The sequence below is a fragment of the Arachis stenosperma genome, chromosome 3, assembly GCF_014773155.1.
Source record: "Arachis stenosperma cultivar V10309 chromosome 3, arast.V10309.gnm1.PFL2, whole genome shotgun sequence".
NCBI lineage: Eukaryota > Viridiplantae > Streptophyta > Magnoliopsida > Fabales > Fabaceae > Arachis > Arachis stenosperma.
Genome location: NC_080379.1, coordinates 4,548,411 through 4,572,216, shown reverse-complemented (window position 1 = coordinate 4,572,216; position 23,806 = coordinate 4,548,411). Strand labels below are relative to the sequence as shown.

General features: G+C 34.4%; 6 protein-coding genes and 1 non-coding gene across 14 annotated transcripts; 3 read left to right on the top strand and 4 right to left on the bottom strand.

Annotated features, from left to right (window-relative positions):
• Positions 1-193: 193 nt before the first annotated feature.
• On the bottom strand, positions 194-265 carry TRNAQ-CUG (transfer RNA glutamine (anticodon CUG)). The gene has a single exon. It is a non-coding gene; the product is annotated as a tRNA-Gln (tRNA).
• An 80-nt stretch (positions 266-345) lies between these two features.
• On the top strand, positions 346-3,543 carry LOC130968076 (transcription termination factor MTERF2, chloroplastic). Of its 3 annotated transcripts, none has more exons than XM_057893161.1 (6): positions 346-1,179; positions 1,387-1,795; positions 1,869-2,084; positions 2,211-2,303; positions 2,614-2,888; positions 2,978-3,543. In XM_057893161.1, the coding sequence occupies exons 1-6, from the start codon at positions 443-445 to the stop codon at positions 3,228-3,230; spliced, it is 1,983 nt and encodes a 660-aa protein (XP_057749144.1). In that variant the 5' UTR covers positions 346-442; the 3' UTR covers positions 3,231-3,543. The 3 variants fall into 3 exon arrangements, with proteins under 3 accessions (XP_057749144.1, XP_057749143.1, XP_057749142.1); XM_057893160.1 differs by having other exon boundaries at positions 2,196-2,303; positions 2,990-3,543; XM_057893159.1 differs by having other exon boundaries at positions 2,196-2,303.
• A 134-nt stretch (positions 3,544-3,677) lies between these two features.
• On the bottom strand, positions 3,678-8,612 carry LOC130970099 (phenylalanine--tRNA ligase alpha subunit, cytoplasmic). The gene is made up of 18 exons (XM_057896083.1): positions 8,412-8,612; positions 8,215-8,337; positions 7,938-8,030; positions 7,424-7,480; positions 7,078-7,133; positions 6,875-6,967; positions 6,646-6,736; positions 6,075-6,112; positions 5,934-5,972; positions 5,740-5,816; positions 5,574-5,658; positions 5,384-5,480; positions 4,978-5,074; positions 4,704-4,775; positions 4,504-4,570; positions 4,306-4,431; positions 4,044-4,098; positions 3,678-3,934 (listed from the first exon to the last, which is right to left on the bottom strand). The coding sequence occupies exons 1-18, from the start codon at positions 8,556-8,558 to the stop codon at positions 3,881-3,883; spliced, it is 1,467 nt and encodes a 488-aa protein (XP_057752066.1). The 5' UTR covers positions 8,559-8,612; the 3' UTR covers positions 3,678-3,880.
• A 61-nt stretch (positions 8,613-8,673) lies between these two features.
• On the top strand, positions 8,674-11,147 carry LOC130970100 (protein NONRESPONDING TO OXYLIPINS 2, mitochondrial). Of its 2 annotated transcripts, none has more exons than XM_057896085.1 (3): positions 8,674-8,929; positions 9,107-9,225; positions 10,792-11,147. In XM_057896085.1, the coding sequence occupies exons 1-3, from the start codon at positions 8,787-8,789 to the stop codon at positions 10,809-10,811; spliced, it is 282 nt and encodes a 93-aa protein (XP_057752068.1). In that variant the 5' UTR covers positions 8,674-8,786; the 3' UTR covers positions 10,812-11,147. The 2 variants fall into 2 exon arrangements, with proteins under 2 accessions (XP_057752068.1, XP_057752067.1); XM_057896084.1 differs by lacking the exon at positions 10,792-11,147 and adding an exon at positions 10,303-10,710.
• Positions 11,148-11,935: 788 nt separating this feature from the next.
• On the bottom strand, positions 11,936-12,358 carry LOC130965344 (uncharacterized). The gene has a single exon (XM_057890112.1). It carries the CDS (start codon positions 12,356-12,358, stop codon positions 11,936-11,938), a length of 423 nt encoding a protein of 140 aa, XP_057746095.1.
• Positions 12,359-16,505: 4,147 nt separating this feature from the next.
• On the top strand, positions 16,506-19,503 carry LOC130968786 (uncharacterized protein At1g01500-like). Of its 5 annotated transcripts, none has more exons than XM_057894246.1 (3): positions 16,506-16,743; positions 17,713-18,499; positions 19,091-19,503. In XM_057894246.1, exons 2-3 carry the CDS (start codon positions 17,798-17,800, stop codon positions 19,316-19,318), a joined length of 930 nt encoding a protein of 309 aa, XP_057750229.1. In that variant the 5' UTR covers positions 16,506-16,743; positions 17,713-17,797; the 3' UTR covers positions 19,319-19,503. The 5 variants fall into 5 exon arrangements, with proteins under 5 accessions (XP_057750229.1, XP_057750228.1, XP_057750231.1 ...); XM_057894245.1 differs by having other exon boundaries at positions 16,517-16,922; XM_057894248.1 differs by lacking the exon at positions 16,506-16,743 and adding an exon at positions 16,994-17,109.
• A 532-nt stretch (positions 19,504-20,035) lies between these two features.
• On the bottom strand, positions 20,036-23,468 carry LOC130968784 (BTB/POZ domain-containing protein At3g05675-like). Its single transcript, XM_057894241.1, has 2 exons — positions 22,122-23,468; positions 20,036-20,821 (listed from the first exon to the last, which is right to left on the bottom strand). Exons 1-2 carry the CDS (start codon positions 23,370-23,372, stop codon positions 20,537-20,539), a joined length of 1,536 nt encoding a protein of 511 aa, XP_057750224.1. The 5' UTR covers positions 23,373-23,468; the 3' UTR covers positions 20,036-20,536.
• Positions 23,469-23,806: the final 338 nt, after the last annotated feature.

Genomic DNA, 23,806 nt, shown 5'->3' with positions numbered 1-23,806 from the left:
GATAGCATGAACCATGAAAAAATGATGGATTCTTTCCCACATCTGTTTATTGGTTTTGCTTTATGAAATTTTCAATTTAATATAAACAGAAAATATAGTTTGCACAATTTATAAGGAAGCTAAAAAGTTTATCATGTCATAGTTCTATAAAACAGTTAAGAGGGAAAAAAATGATTGAACAGAGAGGGAAAAAAGGTCCCACCGAGATTTGAACTCGGGTTACTGGATTCAGAGTCCAATGTCCTGACCACTAGACCATGGGACCGAGATATTCAAGGATTCTTACTTTTATAAATTAGAGTTGTAGATTTGAGATATTTTGTTCCGATTCCTGTTCTTCGTTAATTCAGGAACTAACGAAATTTCGAACTTGAGCTGTACTGTTAACTCTTATCCAGTGCGAATTCCAATCACCATCTTCACCGAATCAATTACAAAAAAGATGCTATTTTTATGTCACAAATGCAGCCTTTACCTTCTTCCATGCTCCTTTGTACCATTCAAATCAAAGTCCATCTGCAACCAAACTTCAACTTCCACCATTCTCAACTGCCATAACCCACATTCCCAAGATGCCCCAGATGAACATCATCACAGCCCCGTTCACCGTAAACACAATTCCAAATCCACAAATTTTCTCCTTCAGAACCTTTCGCAGAACAACCAGAATCAGCACCAACTCACTGCTCCCCAAAAGATTGAACTTGAAGAACACCCCATCATGCCCCACCAAGAAAAGGTGAAACTTTTGGAACTTTCCCTTGTTAGGAAGAGGACCCCTCAGTTCCCTGGTTCCATCTATGTTCAGTCCCCAAGTGACTCTGATGTGGGTTCTTCTCTTCCACCTATAAGAAACCTTTTTCAATCAAGTGTTGACAATGATGGTGATGGTGGTGGTGGTGGGGATGGCCATGTTGATGAAGAAGGGGAGAAGATGATAATGCGTGCAGTTGAGATTCGTAGGAAGGTGACTTTCGAGATTTTCAAAGAATCCATGATGAAGGAGGGCAGGTTTGGAATCACTTACACTACTAACTTGGCTAATAGGCTGCAAGGTTTCCTTGACTATGTTATGATTGAAGCTGCTAGCTTGAAGAGGATGCCAGAATATTCTAACTCTAGTTTCAATTTGCGCGCCAAAACCGTCATTGAGGACTCCCAGGTTGTGCCACTTATCAGGTAAGGACTACTTGGATTGAAGCTAAGATGTTTGTTTTTTTGTTTCTGTGGAATGAAGTAATAACTTCATATGGTTAGGTAGATTTACTTGTATTAGTTATATTTCTTAGTTCTTAATTTTAGTATGTATTATGATTGGAATTGAAAATGTTTGTGGTTATAGTAAATTTTGGAGGCTGCTGATTGGATTGTACTTGTGTTTCTTAGATGGTTGAAGCATAATGAACTATCATATCCCCAGATATCAAAGCTCATTTTGTTGTCAAGAGGAAGAATTGATTTGATAAGGGACCGTGTCCAGTGGTTGAAGTCGATTCATGTGAAAGGGGAGTTCCTTGGGGTTGCGCTTGTTAAGGGTGGTGAGAATATTTTGCACCGCAGCTATAAGGAACTTGATGAGATTGTTGAGTATCTGGTGTCCAATGGAGTTAGGAGAGACTGGGTGGGTTATGTCATTAGTCGATGTCCTCAATTGTTGTCGTACAGCTTAGAAGAAGTGAAGACTCGTGTGGCGTTCTATGTCGATATGGGTATGAATGAGAAGGATTTTGGCACAATGGTTTTTGATTTCCCCAGAGCACTTGGTTACTTAACTATGGAAGAAATGAACCAAAAGGTACAGTAGTTTGATATGCAATGGTTTCTGATATATAGACATTATAAATTGATTCTTGAGTTGTAATTTTCAGGTTAATTACTTGAAAGAATTTGGGCTTAAAAATGAGGATGTTGGCAAGTTGCTAGCATTTAGGCCACAATTGATGGGTTGTAGCATTGAAGAACAGTGGAAACCTCTTGTTAAGTATTTCTACTATTATGGAATCACTAAAGATGGCATGAGGAGAATGCTTACCCTTAAACCAATGGTCTTTTGTACCGATTTGAAGTTGAATATTGTTCCAAAGGTACCCTTAAACGAATTTGTACTAATGTAATCAGCAGTTTCTGCAAGACTTTTGTACCAACATATTTGCTGATGAGGATGCTAACAATATGGTACCTATTATATTATCAAGGTAAAATTTTTTCAGGACATAGGGGTTAGAGATGATGCAATTGGCAACATGCTTGTGAAGTTTCCTACTCTACTCACTTACAGCCTCAACAAGAAGATTAGGCCAGTGGTTTGTCCTTCTATTCCCCAACTATGATAAAAATGTTTATATTATCAGTAACCATTTTCATATCTTCTTACAGTTATAGCCAAATACACAAATGAATAATTAGGAATCCAAATTTGTGTGAGAAGGGATACTTATATGTCCTTGGTGTCAGATTGACAAACTTGATATACTGCTTTTTGGATATACCAATTTTGTCAATTCGACACTTATTAATGGACAGAAAGAATTGAAATAAATAATTATATGTGAATAAGATGATTCATCTAGAGACATGTATTGACTCATCTGCTGAAATTTCAATGTCATAAAGGTTATATTCTTGATGACCAAAGCTGGAGTAACTGAGAAAGATATTGCCAAGGTTGTAGCTCTGGGACCTGAGCTCTTGGGATGCAGCATTGTACAAAAGCTTGAAGTGAATGTTAAATATTTTTTGTCTCTTGGCATACACGTCCGGCAGCTAGGCGAGATGGTTGCCGATTTCCCATTGCTGCTCAGATACAATCCCGATGTCCTTCGACCTAAGTATGTTTATCTGCGGCGAACCATGATCCGACCTTTGCAAGATATCATCGAGTTTCCAAGGTATCATCACATAATGATACTTTGATCATAGATTACTTTTAAGGAATATTGCATAGTTTTCTTCGATTATCTATTTATCTACCTCCTAGTGTTGTTTTCAGGTTTTTCAGCTATTCTCTTGAAGGGCGAATTATCCCAAGACACAAGGTTCTTGTGGAGAATCAGCTTAATATTAAGCTGAGATACATGCTGGCTAGCAGTGACGTACAATTCAAGAAACTGGTTGATGATCTCATCAGAAAGCGCAAAAAATTTCAGTCTGGTGTTGCGAGCGAAGAGGAGGAAGAGACTCAATCCGAGGCTGTTATTCCAGTGGATACTACTACTAAACTCCAAACATAAAATTAAAATTGATGACTATATGGAAAGCAAAATGGTGTCATTGTTGTGAGTCAGATTAATATAGTAATTTCACTTGCAAGTAATTGCAATAAGATCATAATTTTTCTGTTCAACGGTTGATATGCTAACAAAATGAAGCCTGTAATCTATCATTCACTGTCTTACTTGTATATATACAGAATTAAACTCAACATTGCTTCAAGTTATATGCTCTTGATATACTTTGAAATGTGCATGTTGCACCACTCAATTGTTGTTTTCTTTCTTCTTTCATGTATATACTTTGTTGATTTTCAGAGGATGCAATCATGATTACAACTTAACAATTGCTTGTAACATTCCTTGATTTTATCCCTTGTACATTAATATCCACAATGAAATTTATAAATTGTATAAGTGAAGTCTATGTAAGCTTTATCAATGAGTAGAAACGTTGTAACAAGGCCATTGATGCTAAAAATTCAGTGTTTTATATGAAAATAATAGTAACAAAACATAGCTGAAAAATAAAAAATGCTAATGCCATAACTATCCAACACCAGAATTCTTCACAAGAGATCTAACTATTCTTACAGTTAATATTTGACCACAAAACTTCTTTCACTTTCTTTCAACAAATGACAAGAAATTCAATGGAAAAATGAATTGTTCTAGTTAATTCCAAGACGACAAATTGAATTTTTCTTTATGAGGCCAAGATCCACCTGCATCAAACATGAAACATATATGGTTTTATGACAATATCACTTGTAAAACTTATCAAGAAAAGAGTTGTTGCACGGGACCATATATTTGGTATAACTTAACAATTACCTTGGGACCAAAGAGATCTCTGATGTTATCGATCCCATATAGTATCATCGTTGGCCTGTTTTTCCAGAGACAAAAGAACTTGTCAAAATCAATTTTGAATGAAGTTCAGTAGTTAGTTAATATGTTGTACTAAAATTCCTAGTGTTTTATTAGATTCAAACAGAAAATGAGTACCGAAACAGAAGAATTATAGTAACTTTAACAAATGGATTTGCTATATTCTCAGCAATCAATCATGATGGTGTTTTCAAATTTTTCTCACCTTTCAAGGGACAGGCCCCAGGCAATAACTTGGACATCTTCTGGAAGTCCCATCGGCCGCAACATTTCAGGTCTGAACATGCCAGAATTTCCTACCTCTACCCATTTTTTAAAGCCTTCATGATAACTGTTAGGATTTGACCATGTTAATTCTCAGCACCAGGATAAGGAGATGCCAAATATTAAAAGAAGTATTCACCTGAAAATCTCCATGCTTGGTTCAGTATATGGATTGTAAGCAGGCTTGAACTTTAATTTGGTCATGCCTGATCTCAATAACAATGAAATTAATATGTATTAGCTTTAACTATGCTACTAATGACCGTATTTATCCAACATGACTGTGGGTCATAAGAGAACATTACAATCGTAAATTGTTACAACATTAGAAAGTATTACCTAAGTGTGAGAAGAAATCATGTAGTACTCCTATTAAGTCACAAAGAGTGAGTCCTCGATCACATACAAGGCCTGAACAAAAATGATGCTAGAAATATTGCAATCATTTCGACAAATTTGAATCCCAAGATAAACAAAAACACAATTTAGTCTATTCCTTTGACCCCCTTTTTTTTTTTTAAAAAATTGCAGGACTTCAAGAGAGATGAATATCAAAGGTGTTTGTTTCATAAGGATGACAATGAATAATTTCAAAGAATTAAAACTTATGTACCTTCAATCTGATGGAACTCAGCAAGATGTGTTCGATCAACTGCTTCGTTTCTGAAGACACGATCAATGGAGAAATATTTTTTGGGAGCAAATGGCTTCTGCTAAGACATTAAAACGGAGAGAAACAAAATTATATGATGCAGTCTATGTTTCAGTCCTTGAACATGGAAATATAATCACTTATTCTTGGGGAATAATCACTAAATATGAATAAAAAACACAAACAAGTATACAATGCACACAAAAACAGACATACATATTCATATACATTACTTAGAAAATTCAATCTGCAATCATGAGGAAGAACAATAGCAGGAAGATGAATGGCACGTAACATCACATGACATAATGATGTACACAAAGAAGAACCTGATAAGAAAAAATTCAGTTCAGACACAAATGGACACCTGCGCTAGTTGGTAAAGCATCCTCGAGGAAACAGCAGTTGTGTGCGTTCGCAGGAGGTTTTTGTTTGCTTCCTCTCTTTTCCAATCATATACATATCTACCAAGGAACAAGTTGTAAGGTTTTCCACAACATATTGGAACTTATATGTCTTGCAAAAAATATCCCAAGTGTGCTCAAGGCGATACATACCCCCTAGACTCATAACCACCAGTTTCATGAATTTGCTTCACCCTCTCAACATAATCTTCAGGCAGTCTCTTTGTAGTTGAAGGAGCTGCAGATGTATGTGCCACGTTTACTCATAATGAAGCATGGAATGAGAGAATAGAATGTATAAAATTGTAGATTTACTAACCGTCCAAAAAGAAGGTGTCATGTGAATCACGAGCTGGGTGTTGTTGGGGCTGGAACAATGCATCAAAGTTCCAGAAGCTGCAAATTATAGCAATTAGATGTAAAGAGCAAAATTTTGCTGCTACATGCTATAATACACATGATGTGTACAATCTGTTGAACAGGGAAGGATATTCATAAGGAAACAACAGTTACCTGCTCTCAACAAAATTATTAGTTGGCATCTCCTCAAAGCTGCATCATCAGATTAGATCATAAAATGTTATACTTGAAAGTTGAAGACAAAAGTTGAACCAAAGAAGACATCAGCTTCCACAAAACAAAGATAGGACTCACCCCATGCAGAGGAAAATCTGTTTCAGTTGAGCCCGTACCTAAACATAGAGAAAAATTTCGTCAGATGACCCAATTGTGCTTTCCAAATTTTTCTATCCAAATTTTTCTAGTAACACTTATAAATTCCGTAAAGATTGAACACGATTTTGTGCAGAGTCTGAGTATACACCAAATACCACGTTCCCTTTTAGCATTGATCATGTAAATAATGACAACAAAGTATAACATAGGCAAGGCAAGGATCTTATAGGGAAAGCACCATAATAAAATCACAATACAATTTATGCACGTAGTATAGTGCATACATGCATATATATAAAACCACTAAAATAATGCATAAAAAGGCACTATACAAGGCATGTTTTGATCACCATCAAGTTTCTTAGCAAAACTCTATATCAATCCTCAAATTTAAAAATCTAAAAATACAATGTTTTCCTGCAAATGTAATTATGGATATTCAAATTGTCAGCAATAATAACAGACAATTCTTTTTTTCCTAATAAATATCAAGGGGAATGTAGTATTTTATGGGGTATGAGTGAAAGGAGAAGGAGAAAAGGTTCCTTGCCTTCAGCAATGGATGAAGATGGCCACCCTCAAGAGGAGCACCTTTAGCACTGTAATTGTACTCTTTGAACTCCAATTCTTTCCACTCACCACTGACATAAAGAATACAAAAAGGCAAGTTCATGAGATTGGATTGTAATGCACTAAAATGTCCAAATAAAGTTGACGATTTAATGCAGAGGTTTAAGTAAGCCCAAATTTTGTACATATTTGGATTACAAATAAAATACCTCTGAAAATTTTCCCGAGTCAAATCAGTCACAACCTGCTTTCTTTTTGGGGCATAATTAGGACCTTTTCTCACTGAGTAGCCCTTCCATGTTCTAGATCATAATAATAAGAATTTCAACAAGAAAAGAATAGTCAAGTCATTCACTGCATGATCAATATATATTCAAAATTCTTCATCACAACCAACAGAAATTATTATTACTGTGGAACAATAAGCTTTCGTGCTTTGAGTGCTTTGATATCATCTGAACCAATGCCCTGCATTTACCACATGGCAAGATTCTTAGAGATACACAATTTTCAAATGGGAAACTTGTAAAGCAAACAAAGACTGACAAAAAAGATCAACATAAGGAGATGGAAAAGGCAAAAAGTAATAATCCACCCAAAGAATTAAACGTCAACAGGAATTGATGAAAACGTTTTCCCAATACCCTCAAAAAGAAAAGTAAAAAAACACTGCAGCAACCACTCTCTCAATCCAAGAAGGGGGAAAAAAAGGAAAGGATCTCAGGATGTTGTGCAGTTGAATTCAAACTAGTATTTACCTGTCCCTGCTGTATTTGAAGAAGCAGGCCTTTGACTTTGTCATCCACATTTTGAGCCTGCAGGAATAAATTGGCTCATAAAATGTTTTATAACATGCAAAGTTACTCCCATTTCAAAGGACTGAGCAAGTATACAAATGTCCAAACACCAACAGAATTATTTCAATTACATGCATATGCACACAAAACAGAATTCTGAAAATAGAACTGAAAAATTAAAGAAAGAAGCATGGAGACACACTTTGTTAGTTGAGCAAAATAAGGCTTCAGACAGAGAGAGTGAAGGGTTCCAAAACCAAAACTCCAATGGCTTTAGTCACATATGGACTGAGCTCCAAAAGATAGAAAGAAAGAGGGGCAAAACAATGAATCTGTTGCAACTCTAAATTCTCAATATATAACATTTGCAACCAAAATAGGATGCCATTCAACATACAGCCTCCTCCGTCGTCTAAAACCCTGTCCTCGCAACTCACACTTCCGGGAAGAGTTGGATGAATGGAATGGCTTTTACCTTTCTAGTTACAAGTTGCTTTCCCATCTCCACCCATTTGTTCTTTGCAGCCTGAGCACAACCTATCTTGAAGACAGATGGATCTAACTTTTTCTGCAACCACAAAACACTTCCTTTTTAGTTCTCCCAACCAAAATTCTTCGCTACAAAAGGATAACAACTCAATACAAATACCCAAATAAAAGAAAACAAAAAAACAAACACTTCAGATTCATATAGTATGTGTCAGCAGCAAAATTTCTAACACCATTTCTAGCAGAAATTAAGATAGAGTAACCTGAAGGTCATCTTTAGGGATACCCTCTGGTGGAATAGCATTGAAGAGTTGAAATTCAGGTGATCCAGTTGCAGTGTAAGTCTTCCCTTCATCCGTGAGCACCCAAGTTTCTCTCTTTATGTCCTGAAACTCACTCCAAACGTGTCAGAAGAACATTCTAGAAAGTTCCATCGGAGAATGGGAACAGAAAGAGTTACCTCGGCATCGACGTATCGAAAACCGTGGAGGCTCTTAATCACATTGACGATTTCGTTGTGGTCGATGTTTCTCTCAGCTGCAAACTCACCCGAATCCTTAATCTCCTCGTTGTGTTGGAGGTATCCCAGAATCGCCTCTTCCGCCATTTTCAACGACACACACTCCTTCGTTTGCGCCACCACCGGAAAGTTGAGTAAGATAGGTTTCAATCTGAGTTTGGAAGAAAAACGGGCCGGACTTAAATGACCCGAATTGTTTGGGTTTGAGCTAGCCAATTGGCCCATTAAGGCCCAATTACGTTTTTTGAACGACATTTTCTGATTTAGGGTTTAAGGGTTTGACAGGAACAAGAAGAAAAAGCTTAGCAGTGTGCTATGGCTTCCACAATGCTGTGTAAATCAGCTGTGAGAGTGGCATCAAGGACGCTCGCGAATCGTTCCAGAAGCTTCGCTCAGAGATCTTCAACTCCGTTTATGGTTTCTTCGCCTTCTTCAACTCATATTCCTCGTGCTTCAAGGTACGATTGCAACACTGCGCTTCCCCGTGTTTCTTTTGCTTTCAAGTTTCAATTTTGTTCCCTTATTACAGTAAGATGAGCTCAAAATGTGTTTTTTTTTTTTTTTGAATAATTTTGAATTAAAAAGCTTTCATTTGGGGGTTAAGTTGTGTTGATTATGTTGGTGTGGTTTTGAAGGGTTTTGTCTGCTATTGGAAGCTTAGAGTCTTTGATGCCACTTCACAGTGCTATTGCAAATGCAAGACTCACTTCCAATATTGCTGTTGATTCCAGCTGCTGGAGCTTGCTTTCTAGAGGTACCTACTTTTAAAAAAAAAAAAGAATATTTCTTTTTTGGTTTTGCACTTTTGCTTGTTATGAGAGGTTGGAATGGAACTAAGTGTAGTTTTTTCATGCATTCTTAAATGTGTTAGTTATTATCTCATTATATATGTCATCATATGAATCTGCAATGATTGAATGGATATGCATCGAATTATCTATTTCTGTTTGCACAATGCTGGTATATTCTGATTGATCTTTTGATGGTGAGAAGAAACAGTGTCACTATTATGATTGAGGTTTTTTTTTTTTTTTTGGGGTGGAAAATCGATTTTTGCATTGTGGGGTTGAGCTTTGTGTTGGAATGGAGTGCACATTTATGCCGGTTTTGTATTTGGTATGTGATGGAATGTTATCCATTTCGTATTTTGATAGCTTTTAGTACATGGAATATGGAATTAATAGAAATCATAATTATTAATTGTGAAGAATATGGTCGTTTAAATACAAATGTTCAAACTCCATAGATTTTACTCTCTTAAAAATTCTTGCTTGAATAGTTGTTGGTGCTTATTGTATTTGTTTACTCTTAACACTATCTTGTCAATGGACAAGAAGGGATTCTGTTATCTATTAGGATTACATTTGATGTTAGCAAAACAGTCTGAAATTTTAGACTACCTTGGTTGGTATGAACATAGATAAATTGAATTGAATACATACATATATGGGGTGCCTTGGCCATGAATAAGAAGTTCTATGCCTTCTTAGCATTCTGAATTTCCATTATTTGTGGAAATTAATCAAACTATACATGTAGGGTATCCAAGCTTCTAGGTTAGGCTTTCTTTTTTTTTTATATAGCCGAAAACTTGTTTTTCCCTTTCCTTTTTTCGGAAAGAATTAAGTTATTTTATAAAAATTATACAAGTATGTGAAAACTGATTTTTTTTTAACCTTAAGAAAACTCATATTTACTAGTGAAAGAGATACCTACCATACAAAAACCCCCCATAGTAATAGTAACACAATTAGATGGGAGTCCAGCTTTAGTAATTGCCTTTTGTCTTCTTCATTCTCATCCTGACATGTTCTTTTACTTTGTTGTATAGGACTTGAAAAAACATTGTGACAGACCCTGCTGGATCCATTCAAGATGAAAGCTAAAAAGTGAGGGTAAAAAAAAGGAGAGAATTTGTAGGTTTTCTTTTCTAAATATTGAAAGTTGAAAGTTTGGCCATTGTATTATGCTGCAAGTGCAGACTCTGTACAATTGAATTTTCTTGTTTCCCTGATAATTAATACATGACCAATGTGCTTATAGTGTCATTTTGCCCTTCAAATTCTTTTCTTGAATGGATTTGGAAGGACTACCAATAAGAGATGTAAGTTTTTCCATATATGCTCAAATGATCTCATAACATTTATGTTGTTTGTATTTTGTTCTCATTGAAACCTTCCTTCAATGTTTTATGTGTCTGTTTTTGTGTTAATGATTTGAAGGGGATGCATTACTTAGGTCAAACATAATCACCCATTTTTCTTTTAAAACTTATTTGGGCTGATTGTAATTTTATATTTTCCATTGATGTATATGCTAGACTTTGCAGTGCCTCGGTGACAAAGGCTAAACTAAAAGGATTCCATCATTTCAATCTTCTCTCCCTTCTCTATGGAGCATCACAATCTAGTTTAACAAAATCATTTTATTCCTTCTATCTATTCTCATTTCCTTGTGACAAGTTTTATGAATTATTTGTGGAACTTTTATTCTTTTAAGGGGGAGTAAGTTTGATTACTTGTCAGTCTCTTTCTTTTAATTGTTCTTTATACTTTATAGGATAACTCCCTTGTTTCTTTGTCATATATATGCTGTTAATTATGGCCTTAGCTGGTGTGTTTAGATGATTGTTGGTTTTTATTAAGAGAATGTAAGGTCAACATTTTTAGTGTAAAAAGAAGAGAAGACTTGGCTAGTATCAATTTAATTATAAGGCAAAAATAAATAAAAAGTATTCCTCACTTAGAATTTCTCATTAATAGTAAAAAAAATGGATGAAGTTTTAGTTTAGTACCTAAGTATTTGGATGAAGTTAATATATTTATGTATCCATTAAAGTAAAAGATTTAAAATTTTTACTAATGATAATCTTAAAACGAGGTCAAAGTACTAAAAAGTAATGTGATTAGGTCATTTTTAATACAATAATATTAAGAAGGTGATATGTAAAATGATCTTATATAATATAACTAGTGTTAAATCCGTGCGATGCACGGACTTATATTTTAATTTCACATGATAAATAAAAAATAATATTTTATAATTATAAATTTTTTAAGTTTAGTATAATATTATCATTGTCATTATATAATAAACATATTTAATATGTTATTTTATCTTTATTTAAAGTAAAATACAAATGGAACAATTTGAAGTCTATAATATTCTTGAGCCATAAGAAAAGAGATCTGAAAAAATAAGAACATATATAACTGTAATAATAGCATGTTAATTTTACACTAAATTTTGTATAAAAAGCTAATAAAAATTTATCGATCGATAACCTAGTATCTTACTAACTTCATTAGAAAAGCAATTGGCATAGGATGTTGTGCTCCTTGTTACACATTTCATTTCAAATCTGAAAAAAGAGTTATAGATAAATTAGTAATATCTATAGTAAATATTTGTACAAAAGTATAAATCATAACATGCTATTAAAATAAAAATAATATTATTCTTACCTAAATATTATTAAAAACCTCTTTGAACACGACATTTGTTGTTGATGACTTTGGATTGCCGTCTTCATCTAGAATTAAAACCCTGAGGCCACTGCGACTCTTAACTCTTGACAAAGCAACATAAAGTTGTCCATGGGTAAACACTGATTTTGACAAATAAAGCCCTACATGTGATAATGATTGACCTTGACTCTTGTTAATGGTCATTGCAAAGCATACTGTCAATGGAAATTGTTTCCGTTGGAACTTAAATGGCAATCCTGAATCTGAAGGGATCAAGTTCATTCTTGGAATGTACACTTTATCTCCAATATTTCTACCGGTCACTACTGTCGCTCCAATTACATTGCTGCCAAGTTCGTTAACTATTAATCTTTTCCCGTTGCATAAACCTGAAGTCTGGTCTATGTTTCGCAGTAGCATTACAGCGACTCCTGGCTTCAAATAAGATTGATAACCTCACATCTTAATAAGATTGATAATTCTATTTACTTTATTATAATCCTTTGTAATTAGCATAATAGCTTATAAATTATATAAATTTTTAAAAAGTATTCTCAAACCCAATTACTTACTTAAAAATTCAAAAAAAGTATATTTGAATTTAAATTTAAAATTCTAAACATAATACTTTAATTAAAAATTATAATTAAATTTTTTTAAAATAAGTACACATTAAAAATTAATAACTAACTTAATTGTATCAACAATAATTAAAAAAAGAAATTTATAACTTTATGACATTAAATATTAAATTAGAAATTATCATAATATCAACGGTGGGAATCATTAAAAATAAAACCACAAGTAATAATCAAATAACTTCCATTTATATTTTAAAAAATTATAAATTCTAAACATAAAAATCGAAAAGAACTAAAAGAAAAACAACAACTCAAAAAAAGACAATGTTTCTACCAAAACAAACATATGCTTGGCATTATTCTATTAGATAGACTCTAAAGGAGATTCCAAAATATGTGCATTCAAATTCTCAAGTTTCATTCTCAATCTTGATTTTCTTGCAAGTTGAGGTATCCCCTTCCACCTTCGAATCTTCCGACTCCGAGGATAGTCACTTAGTTGGTGTAATAGTATTTTCCAACCCTTCAGATTTACCATTGGCCGTAATTTCATTGGAGAATTCAAGCAACAAATTATGTATTTTTACCACGTTAAATTAAAGACTTCTTTCTAACCTTTGATTTTATCTCACTAATATTTTTTTAATAAAATTAAGATCTAATTTTGAGGGAATAAACAAACAAAAAATGTATTTTTTGAACAAATACCTTATCACCTTCTACTTTCTCCTCTTCAATGATTGATGATGCCTTTGAAATTAGAAGCAAACCACCGGTGTAGTCAACATTTTAAAATTATAATTAATTATTAATTATTGTTTATAAATTAGATACTACTAATGACCAAGGAAGCAAAAAATAAACTGATTTTTAATAGAAAGTACATTTATAATTATACTCACAATTTGAATAGGATGAGCATCTTTGAATTTATTTATGAGGTCCACATTATCAGTTATCTTCTTAACTTTATAAGAAGATGAAAAATGTGGATCATCAGATATTTGAACTTCAACGATAAAGAGAAAGGTTTTATCAATTAGGTTGAGAAAAAGTGTAGGTGTATCCGATAGATCTTCTTTCTACAGGGTATTACATAATATATTAATAATAAATAATATAAAAATTACCATTAAGAATATCTTCACTAATGTTTTTAGAAATAAATACTGGTTAGAACTTACCAATAGGAATGGATCAAGTACCTCTACACAACTCTTTTCCAAAACTTATTTTGCCTCCTTGTCAAAGACTACAAAACATGCAAAATAAAATAAAATAAAATAGAATTAATGAACAAAAATTAAAGAACGATTAGATAGGAATAAACAAATAAATTTAAAATATAAATAATATAAATTTAAAATAAAATAAAAAAATATTAGTAGAAAACTCACGTCTTCATCGAGCCAAGCCATCTCAATTGAGTACGGCAATGGAGAATTTCTGTAACTTGGTAGTGTCCATAACTGTATCACTCGTATACATACACATAAATTGTCGATAGTAGGATTGATGCCTGCAATTTTGTGAATACCAGCCATTGGAGTAAGTAGATTGATTTTGAATATATGTAAAAAAGAAATTGATGTACTTTAAATTGTGGTGCTTTACATCTCTCATGACTTATATTTTTATAGTTGACTCATAACTAAAATTTTTTAAATTTGATTGACTTTAATTTAAATTTAAATTAAAGTCAATCAAATTTAAAATTTAAAAAATAACAACTTAAGTAAAATAACCCAAACAAATAAAATAATTTAAAATTTAAAAAATAACAACCTAAGTAAAACAACCTAAACTTAAAATTTGAAAATAACAACTTAAGCAAATAATAATTTATAATTTATAAATATAAATATTAAAATTTCTAGTGACGACACGTCAGCAAATGAACTCTCAGACTCAACGTATGAGCGCCACGTCAACAAATGAGCTCCCCATTTGTATTACTATAAAGATAAAGATAAAGATATTATAATTTTATATAAATAATATTGTAATTATATATTTAGAAAAATATTAGAAAGTTATTATAATTTATTATTTTTTATCATTTTTTTAGTTATTAATTCAATTTTTTTAACTTAATAATTTAGTAATATATTTTAGTTTATATTCTTAAATATTAATAATTAATTGACGATTTAAAATAATAAATTTTAATAATTTTTTATATTTAATATATTTAAAATTATACAATTATTTTACAATAATAAATAAATAAATATTAAATAAAATTATCTTAAAATGTTTAAATTAATTTTTTATTGTCTTGCAAACATTAATATTTTAATATAATATGACAAGGAATTGGATAATTCCTACTTTGAGGAAGAATAAATAAATGGCATTGGAATAGTGGTAGCCCATTTCACATGGCTTTGTTCATTGTTTTGTGATGGGTGTTACATACTTACATTAACATTGAGCCAAAAACAACCACGTTGCAATGCATTCGTCCATTTACGTAAAAAGGTGATCCAATTTGCACTTCTTGCTCCTCAATCTTCAACACAATCACCTCCACCTACACGTGTCAACTCAATCCTTCTATCATCAAATATTTTGGGGTCCTATATTTTGATGTGATCTTGCTACTATATCTAAAGATTAATTATTTGATTAATCACTTGTATAAAATATATATTAAATTATATTAAATAACATACATAAATATACAAATATATAGTAATTATTTTCTTGGTTATATATCTTTTTTATTTAGATATTTTTTCCGTTTCAAAATAAATTTTCTTTTACCTTTTAGATTCATTAGAAATTATTGTATCTAAATAATTTTAGAAAATAAAACTTATTTTAAAACTAAAAAATAAAAGAGATAATTATTTTGTCTCTAGACAAAGAACATACAAAAGAGTTTATCCTTTCATTTTATTTTGATTTGATTATGCCTTTGCTGATGCATTGCATAGTGCCGACATTAATGTATTATTTCCATTTTTGGCCCCCTTTTTATCCCTAAACATCTTTGAAGTACCAAGTACATGTCCTAATCCTTTGAAATCTTTGTTAAACCTAATTGTTTTTTTGGTATTTTCAAATTGAACGAATTAAAAACTAATCTACTTAAAATCTGATTTATATAAAAATTTAATATTTAACTAATAAATTATATAAACATGATATTCGAATCTCTAATATTTACTTAAATACATGAACAAAAAAAACTGTTCAATTGATTTAAATTAAAAAAAATTGTTATAATTGACCAGGATGAATTATTATAAAAAAATAAAAAGTTATACAAATTTCATTAAAAAAACATTGCTATTGCAATTATTTATTCTAAAGATATTAATCAATCCCATCTCGCTAAAGAACCAATAGAATATTTATACAATGTGTTTAATAGGCTATTTATTTAGTCTAATATGAGTTAAAAAATAAACATCTAAATAAAATACTACTAATTTTTTAAATACAATACACTTATACTATCCAGAATAACCATCTAAATATTAGAAATAATAAATATTTAATATCCTACTGAATCAAATATCTCTAAATTCTTATTATTATATAAATACTCCATTAATTCTTTATACTTCCTCTAATCAAAATTCTATGAATTTTTTACAAATCAGTCACAACTCACAACAGAGTGATCAGTAATCAATAATCAGTAATCACCTGATTTTATATTTATTTTTCATTTTTTAGGTAGTTGTAATCACCAGATAATTATAACAAAAAACTTAAGAGGATCTTATGAGAAAAAGACAAGTGCCTAACCTGAAGATAAAAAGAAGATACATTGATTTTTATTTTTTTTTTGTTACAAATTTTGAGGTATCCATAATAATATTAGCAAGCAATTGCAACTTTGCAAGTAATCTACTTTCTACAGCCACTGAAAAAACGAACCTACGACACAACACAACACGTCGTTTTCACCTCTCCAATTTTAACGGTTCCTCTGAATTCTCAAACTCCATAAATCACACTCTCCTTTGTTGGATAAGACTTTGAGAAATACTGCAATTTCTCATATGACCATGGACCCCACACTCATCTTCATTAATATCAACCATTTTTTTCCAAATAAACCTTCTTCTCTTCACACTTCAACCCATAAACACCATAAGTGCCAGCCCATGATTTATAATTTCTGAGGGATTATTCACTATCAATTTTATCATAGAATCCGAGATTCTTATCTTGGTTTTTGGTATCAGTTTCATTGATCCCAACAACAAGGTGAGAATCCTCGTTTCTCAGAATTTTTCTGAGCTATTTGGATTTTGAACTCCCAGCTCCGAATTAGATTCTGGGTCTGACTCAAAAAGCTTCCTTTTGTTGTCAAATATAATAAAAATTCGATTTTTCGTTTTTGATTCTCCTTTTTGGCTTAAGCTGAGGACACAAGATATTTTGCGGTAAGTGGGGTTAGTGGTTGGTGTTAAGTAATCATTTTTTGGGGGTTGTATTTGCATCGTTACTTAACTCATGCTAGTGATGGTTTTGTCGGGTTCCTGTGACGAACGTTTCTGTGCGTCGTTATTCACCGGCTATTTCATTTTTTTGGGGGGTCAAACTTCTCCATCAAGAGAAGATCGATTTTTGGTTCGGGATTTTTTTTTTTTCATCTGGGGATTAATTCTGCTGCTGCTTGCTTAGTTTCACTGTATGCTTTGTGGTTAAATTTCTTATTTTTCTTTGGATAATTGGAGAGTGCTTTCATTAGATTTAGCCACCGAACAGATAAATATATTCGAGGAGTTTCTAGATTTATCATCTTCACTTCCCCCTTATCCTCTTTTTGTCTCTTCTTTCCCAAGGTTTTCTACTTGCTTCTTTTTAGTGCTCTCTCACTGCATGAATATCTTTTTCTAATCTGATTTCTTTTAATTCTTTGTTTGTTGATCCATCAGTTTGGTTTGCTGAATCCATTTCTTTTGATTGTTATCTTGTAATCTGATTGAGTGTGTTTGCTATGTCTTCCTCAATTGGGTTCTGTCTCTCAAGAAACTATGTTGGTTTTTTTAGTATGGCCAGTGTTGTTCTGGTTGGGGCTCTTAAGTTGGGTTGGAATTATGTTCTTTTGCATTAGTTCTTGTTAGATTTAATTGTGTGTTCTTTTATGAACTTGTTCTGGTTGGTTTTGTTTAGTCCTCCAAAATCTCCTGTAAATTGAGCTGAATTTGTTCCTCTTTGACTTAATTTCAGTGGATTAGTACTTGGAAAGAGTTGTTCATTGATCCAATTGAAATGAAGGAATTTGAGTAGGGAGGAGAATTGAACTCTCTTGGCAATGGAGACTTCTTGTAAGGCCAATGGAAATGGGGTAACCGATAATGGATATGCCGTCGTGAGGCACTCGTATCAACCCTCCATGAAGCCATCGTTGCCTTGGCTCGACATAAGAGTATTCTATGTAAGAGTTTGTAAGTGTGAGCTTGATCAATCCACTCCTGAGGTTCTCACACTCAATCATGTTCCTTTGAATCCGGATACCCTTCTCGAAGTTAATGGAGTTCGCGCTGGTGTATATTCTGATGGGGTGTCAACCCTTCTCAAAAGGGACAGGGTCGACAGAAAATCAGAAGAAGTAACATTTGTAAGCACTGATAGCATAAGGATGTGTGGCAATGTGAAGTTTCAAGTGTTTGATAAAGATGCTCTGCTTCTTTCCGGAGTTCTAGAATTAAGTAATAGCAACGGTATTGTTAGGGAATCGAGCTATAACGGACAAAAATGGAGTATGAACTGTGAGTCGGATGTAATAGCCGGCACCGGTTTCTTTAAGGAGAATCAATTCCTGTTCCGAGACTCAGCTCCACCTACAATTGAGGTCTACATTGCCGGGTCCTGCTCGGGTACTCCAATTATCTTAACAAAGACCCTGCAGCTCGGTTCTCAGAAGAAATATACAAGGAAAAGTGCATTGGATGCAATTCCTGAGAATGATGCAAGTGAAAATGGGAAAGATGCTTATTCACCACTTGCTTTGCAGGTAATTATTGCTCACCACATAAGTTCTTTTGTGTATCTCAAATTATGCTATTTACTATCATGCTATGTTGGTTCGTCAGTGCGGTTAACCTTATTCTTGCTTTTGCTTTATCTGATCTTGTTTTTACCACAATGCACTTTTAGGCTGAATTTGTTAATTGTGTTAGGATAGAAAAGACGGACGCAGACGAGATAAGAAAATTATGAATTTTCATGGGACATAGATATTTCTTGTTTCTGTATTTATCTTCTCTAAGCAGGTTTGTGTTTTCATGTCTCTATACTTCTGTTCCGAGAACTAAACGGGACCTCAAGGAGTCATTTGAAACCTAAGACGGAATACATTTCGTCGAGGAAGATATAGCTGTCAAGATAGGGATGACATTCATTCCTGCATCTTCATTTTAAGTAGTTTGGTCCCATCTCCTTGAGCACTTGTTGTAAATTAATTAGCACCACATGCTCATTGTCGAAATTCCTTCCCCTGATAAGTATTGGAAAATTGACAACCAAACAAATTAGAATAGGAATCTCCCATTTGCTTGCAAATTACAGACCGTCTTTTCTTAGTACTCGTATATCAATCCTGCAGGACCTGGATTACCTTAGCGACAAACCAGAAGACGACTATTATAACGGGCTGTACCCGAGAACAGCATATGCAGATGGTGAAGATGGAGAACTATCATGGTTCAATGCTGGTGTGAGGGTGGGAGTTGGTATTGGACTTAGTGTTTGTCTTGGAATTGGCATTGGAGTTGGCCTACTTGTTAAAACCTACCAAGGCACCACTCGCCACTTCAGAAGACGGTTATTATAGTTGGTGCTTTTTTATTATCTTTTTTTTCTTCTTCCCCGTTGATCCGAAGTCAACTAACCTACCTTTTGTACACACCCTCCCTGAATCCAAAGACAACAGGTTAATGTTTTTTCCAACCGAGTGCAGGAAATAATTGTTCTGTTTGGCTTGTTTGATGTATATGTAAAATATATAGTTTATTTTTAGTGGCTTTTCTCTTTTAAAGCAGGAAGAGTTTTTTTGTTATTTAATCCTCAACTCATTCGGATGGTAATAACATTGTTGGATTTGCCTAGTGATGATAACAATCAACCTTCAATAAAGAGGAAATTGATCCATAAATGGGTGGCTGTTATTTCTGTGACTTTCTCAAAATTGATTTCCCTTGCTATGCTAACTTCCAATTCGAGGATGACAACGTTTTCTCACCTTAACATCAATTAAAATAGCTGACGGATTGAAATTGACTGACCACTTGCTTCAAAACAAAACAATGCGCTATTGGTTCATTTCCTTTGCTGGTTGCTCTTGTAAGGTATGTATATATTCATGAGATTGACCTACCTTCCTTCCTTCGTAATCCAAATGAATTGGTTGGTTAAAATTTGATCCCTGCAAATGTCTCTATCCCATCTGCTTGAGGTTGAGGTAGACATAAAATGATCACTAAATAGCTCTTGCGACAGTTGCACTTGTTTAACTCGCCAATTTTATGTCCACAAATCAATTACGCTTAATTCACATCAAAACCACAGTAACATTCTTCAGTTTAAATTAATATATGCCAGTCACGTTATTAACTAGCTTCTAGTCATTCATGAAACCCACAGATATACAAGTGAATTGAGCTAAGATCTGCAACGGAGAAACAAAAAAGTAGTTTCTTTTCAAGGTTGCAAACTTGAAATACTTAATTTAGAATCGGATTATCTTCAAACTGTTCTCTATTCAAAGCTAGAAAACACCAACTTATTTGAAATGGGTAAAATCACGGGTCCTATTTTCATTTTGGACTTGTAGTTTCCTATGCACAGTTTAACCCATAACCTACTAAACCCTTTGCATCAAAGAACTAGGCTAACACCTCCAGAATCGCTGCAAGGACTGAGCTGGATTTACTTCATATGTACAATGTTAATGTTCAACTTCCTGAACATGAATTAGTTATGGACATGGACATATACACAATATTGACAAGAAGGCAACCAAAAGAAGGTGCAAGCAACGGAAACATGTCTCTTATTGATCAAAAGAGCTATCTGGTTTCAGAGGTTGGGCGGCACGCCTGAACCAGGTGTTGAATGCTGTCACCAAGTGAGGACAATCTTCAACGTTTCGGGTTGAAAAGCTTAGGCACCGCTGCAACAGTTCCTGAGCATCAGACATAGGCAGTGTGGAAATGATCCGCAGAAATGTTTCTTCCAGCTCCAGATATAGCGATTTATTGCTGGGTGATATTGGTGAAACATTATCTTTGCAAACCACCAAAACGGGAAGCCAATCTTCTACTAGTTTCCTTCTAACCTGAACAGAGCAAAGAAGAGGGATGTGAATACACGAGCTTACTATTGCTATTTCTAAACTAACATTTGGAATATCACGCAGTGGTAACTTATGGAAGCTAATTAATCTGAAACATGAAATAACAATATTAGGAAACCCGAACAGTACCTGAGAGAAGGCATGCAGATCACAAGTGAAATTAATCTCAAATTAAACCTCTCATCAAGTAAACCCCTTATTTTTACCCCATACAAACACACCCTTAAGATGAAAGGCACCAAAATGATATGCACCACAAATAGAATACAGCTAAATATACACATATCTCTCCAGAATTTTCGATGCAACTTAACTGCTGAAGCATTATATTCATAATAAAATGGAAAACTGAAATGTTGACAGAAACTAACAATGCAACAAATAACTATTTTTTTAACCTTCAAACAATTATAATTTATACCCCTGTAGATTAACAATGAGTAAGATGGAGGATTTACCAATATGGCACCAAAACATTCCTCAGATAAAGCAGTAATGTAAAATAAGGCACCAAATGCATGTCCCACCAAAAGGGTAAAGCCTAACCATCAAGAAGTGCAGAGCCCCCTGGCACCTCAGGAACTTTTTGTTACCTTTTAACTGCATTGATTTTAATGGACATAGACTACTCTTTTCAGCCAGCATTTTCACAAATTTGTTAACATCCCATTGCCAATGGGGAGGAAACTAATTCCTATTATTCCGTCTGTTTTATACAAGCAACAGCCCTTATTACTAACACACACTTTTTCAAATAAACCGGAGCTGAAATCAGAGAACTAAAGCAACAACTACTCAACTCCTTGACCTCACGCAAAAAGCACCATCATGAGTCATAACCATAGCAATATGCTCAACTATTCAAGCACATACAGAAAAATCCTGTTTAGAGTAAAGGGTACCTAACAATTCGAATAACCTAGAGAAACACCAGGTAGATCATCAAAGATCAAACAATACCTCGGTAGAATGAAACTTTCAGATGATGTCATAGAATTAACATTAGTGATAGAATTAACATTAGTGACATGGTTTCAAATCGCAAATTGCTGCCCCCAACCCTAATTGCAGCGTGAATAATGTTACAACAGTCACCACAATCACATCACAATAGCAATGGCAACCTCTTTAGTAGCATATGGTTTCCCAAAATTTTCAAAATAACAGCAATTATAATGTAATTGAAACAATTGTTACTGTAACTTCCCATACATTAGAAAGCAATATCCCAAATGCAAATGCAAATGCAAGAGCTATAAGTCTAAAACGAATTGTACGGTACCTGCTTCGATGCCAGAATAGTGCCAGCACTAACAGCATTAGCGAGCTTACAAGTACACCTAAGGACAACAGCAGGGAGGCCAGGCACAATGTTCCTCCACGCATCATCGCGGAACGCCCTCTGAAGATCGGCGGTGAAAGCGGCCTGCTCGCTCCACTCCCTGACAGCAGCATCAGCCACCTTCAGCTCAATCATCCTCTCCACAAGCCACAGCAAATGTTTCCCATTGGTCGAAGCCTTATGCAGATTCAACCTCTGAAGAGCCTCAGTTTCGTTATGGTCCCCTCTGAACACGGGACTCGAATAATCCTCCAACGATTCCTTCACCGTCAACAAGCTCGTTTTGAACGCCTTCTCCAAAACTCTCTTCGCCGATTCCTTAGACGAGAAATCTCTTAGGATCTTCGCCACGAACGCCTTCACGAACGCTGTGTTCTGGTAATTGTTCATCGCAGAGGAGATCAGGCCTTCAAGCATGAGCTCGGAAGAGTCTTCTGCGACCGGTGAAACCCTGGCGAGAAGCTCTTTCGATTCTTCTTCGCTGAGGAACGGGATCAGGCTCAGGACTCGCTTTTCTTCTTCTTCCGTCCATGGAACTGCTTCAAGGAACCCTACGCATGACCTGACACAATCCTCGAAGAGAAGTTCTAGAGCCACCGGGAGGAGATCGAGCGCAGTGGAGGCGCTGTCGATTGCGGTAGCGAAATCGTTGGTGTAGAGAAGCTCAAGCACCGTGAGATGCGATCGGATTGAGCCAGGTGTGGGAGGAACTCCGAGATTGAGGCGGAAGAGCTCGTTTTCTTCGTCGGAAGTAGTTGTGGTGGAGGCGGATGAGTGTTCCGGTGGCGGAGGAGGGTGGACGTGGCAGATCCATCGGTCGGATAAGAGTGCGGAGAAGTACTTCGAGCGGCGGAGGACGGAGGAGTGGAGGTACACGTGGAGGTCGGAGATCGAGACGGAGTCGGCGGAGGTCGGGGAGGAGGTGGGTTGGAGGGGGGAGACAGCGTCGATGAAGAGACGAAGGACGACGTCCGCGGTGGACGAGTCGTTGAAGAAGGCTTCAGCTGCGGCTGCGTCCCCGGCGGCGTTTGTGGTGCTCGGGGAACGGTGAAGGCGGTCTTGAGAGACTTCGGTTAGGGTTTTATCGGAGTATGAAGAGTTAGCTATGGTGGAGGAATGGCGACTAACGGCGGCGGCGGCGGTGGTGGTGGTGCGCTGCCTCTTCTTGGAAACGCCGGCGCCGGGAAACATTTGTCGGAGACGGAACAAGAAAAAATGGATTGAAATGAAATGAATTTTTTTTTTTTAGTAGAAAATGGAAATGGATCGAGAACGGTGAAGAAAGAACGCGATCGCAGGGGACATGAACGGTGTCTTTTTATTTGTTTTATTTATTATTATCTTGTCTTAATGCCACGTATTCAACGAAAAAAATAATTATTTTCAACATTTTAGTACTAGTATTTTTTATTTGTAATAATATTACAAAAATATAAATCTTTTAAAATTATATCAATTTTATCATGACATTATAAATTATGACCAAAAAAATTATAAAATTAAATTATTTTTATAAAAAGTTCGTTGGCTAAGAAGCTAAAAGTCTTGTAGAAAAAAATCAAATAAGTTATTATTTTTCACAGGAAAGAGTTTAATTTTTTACAAATAATTCATTTTAATATTTA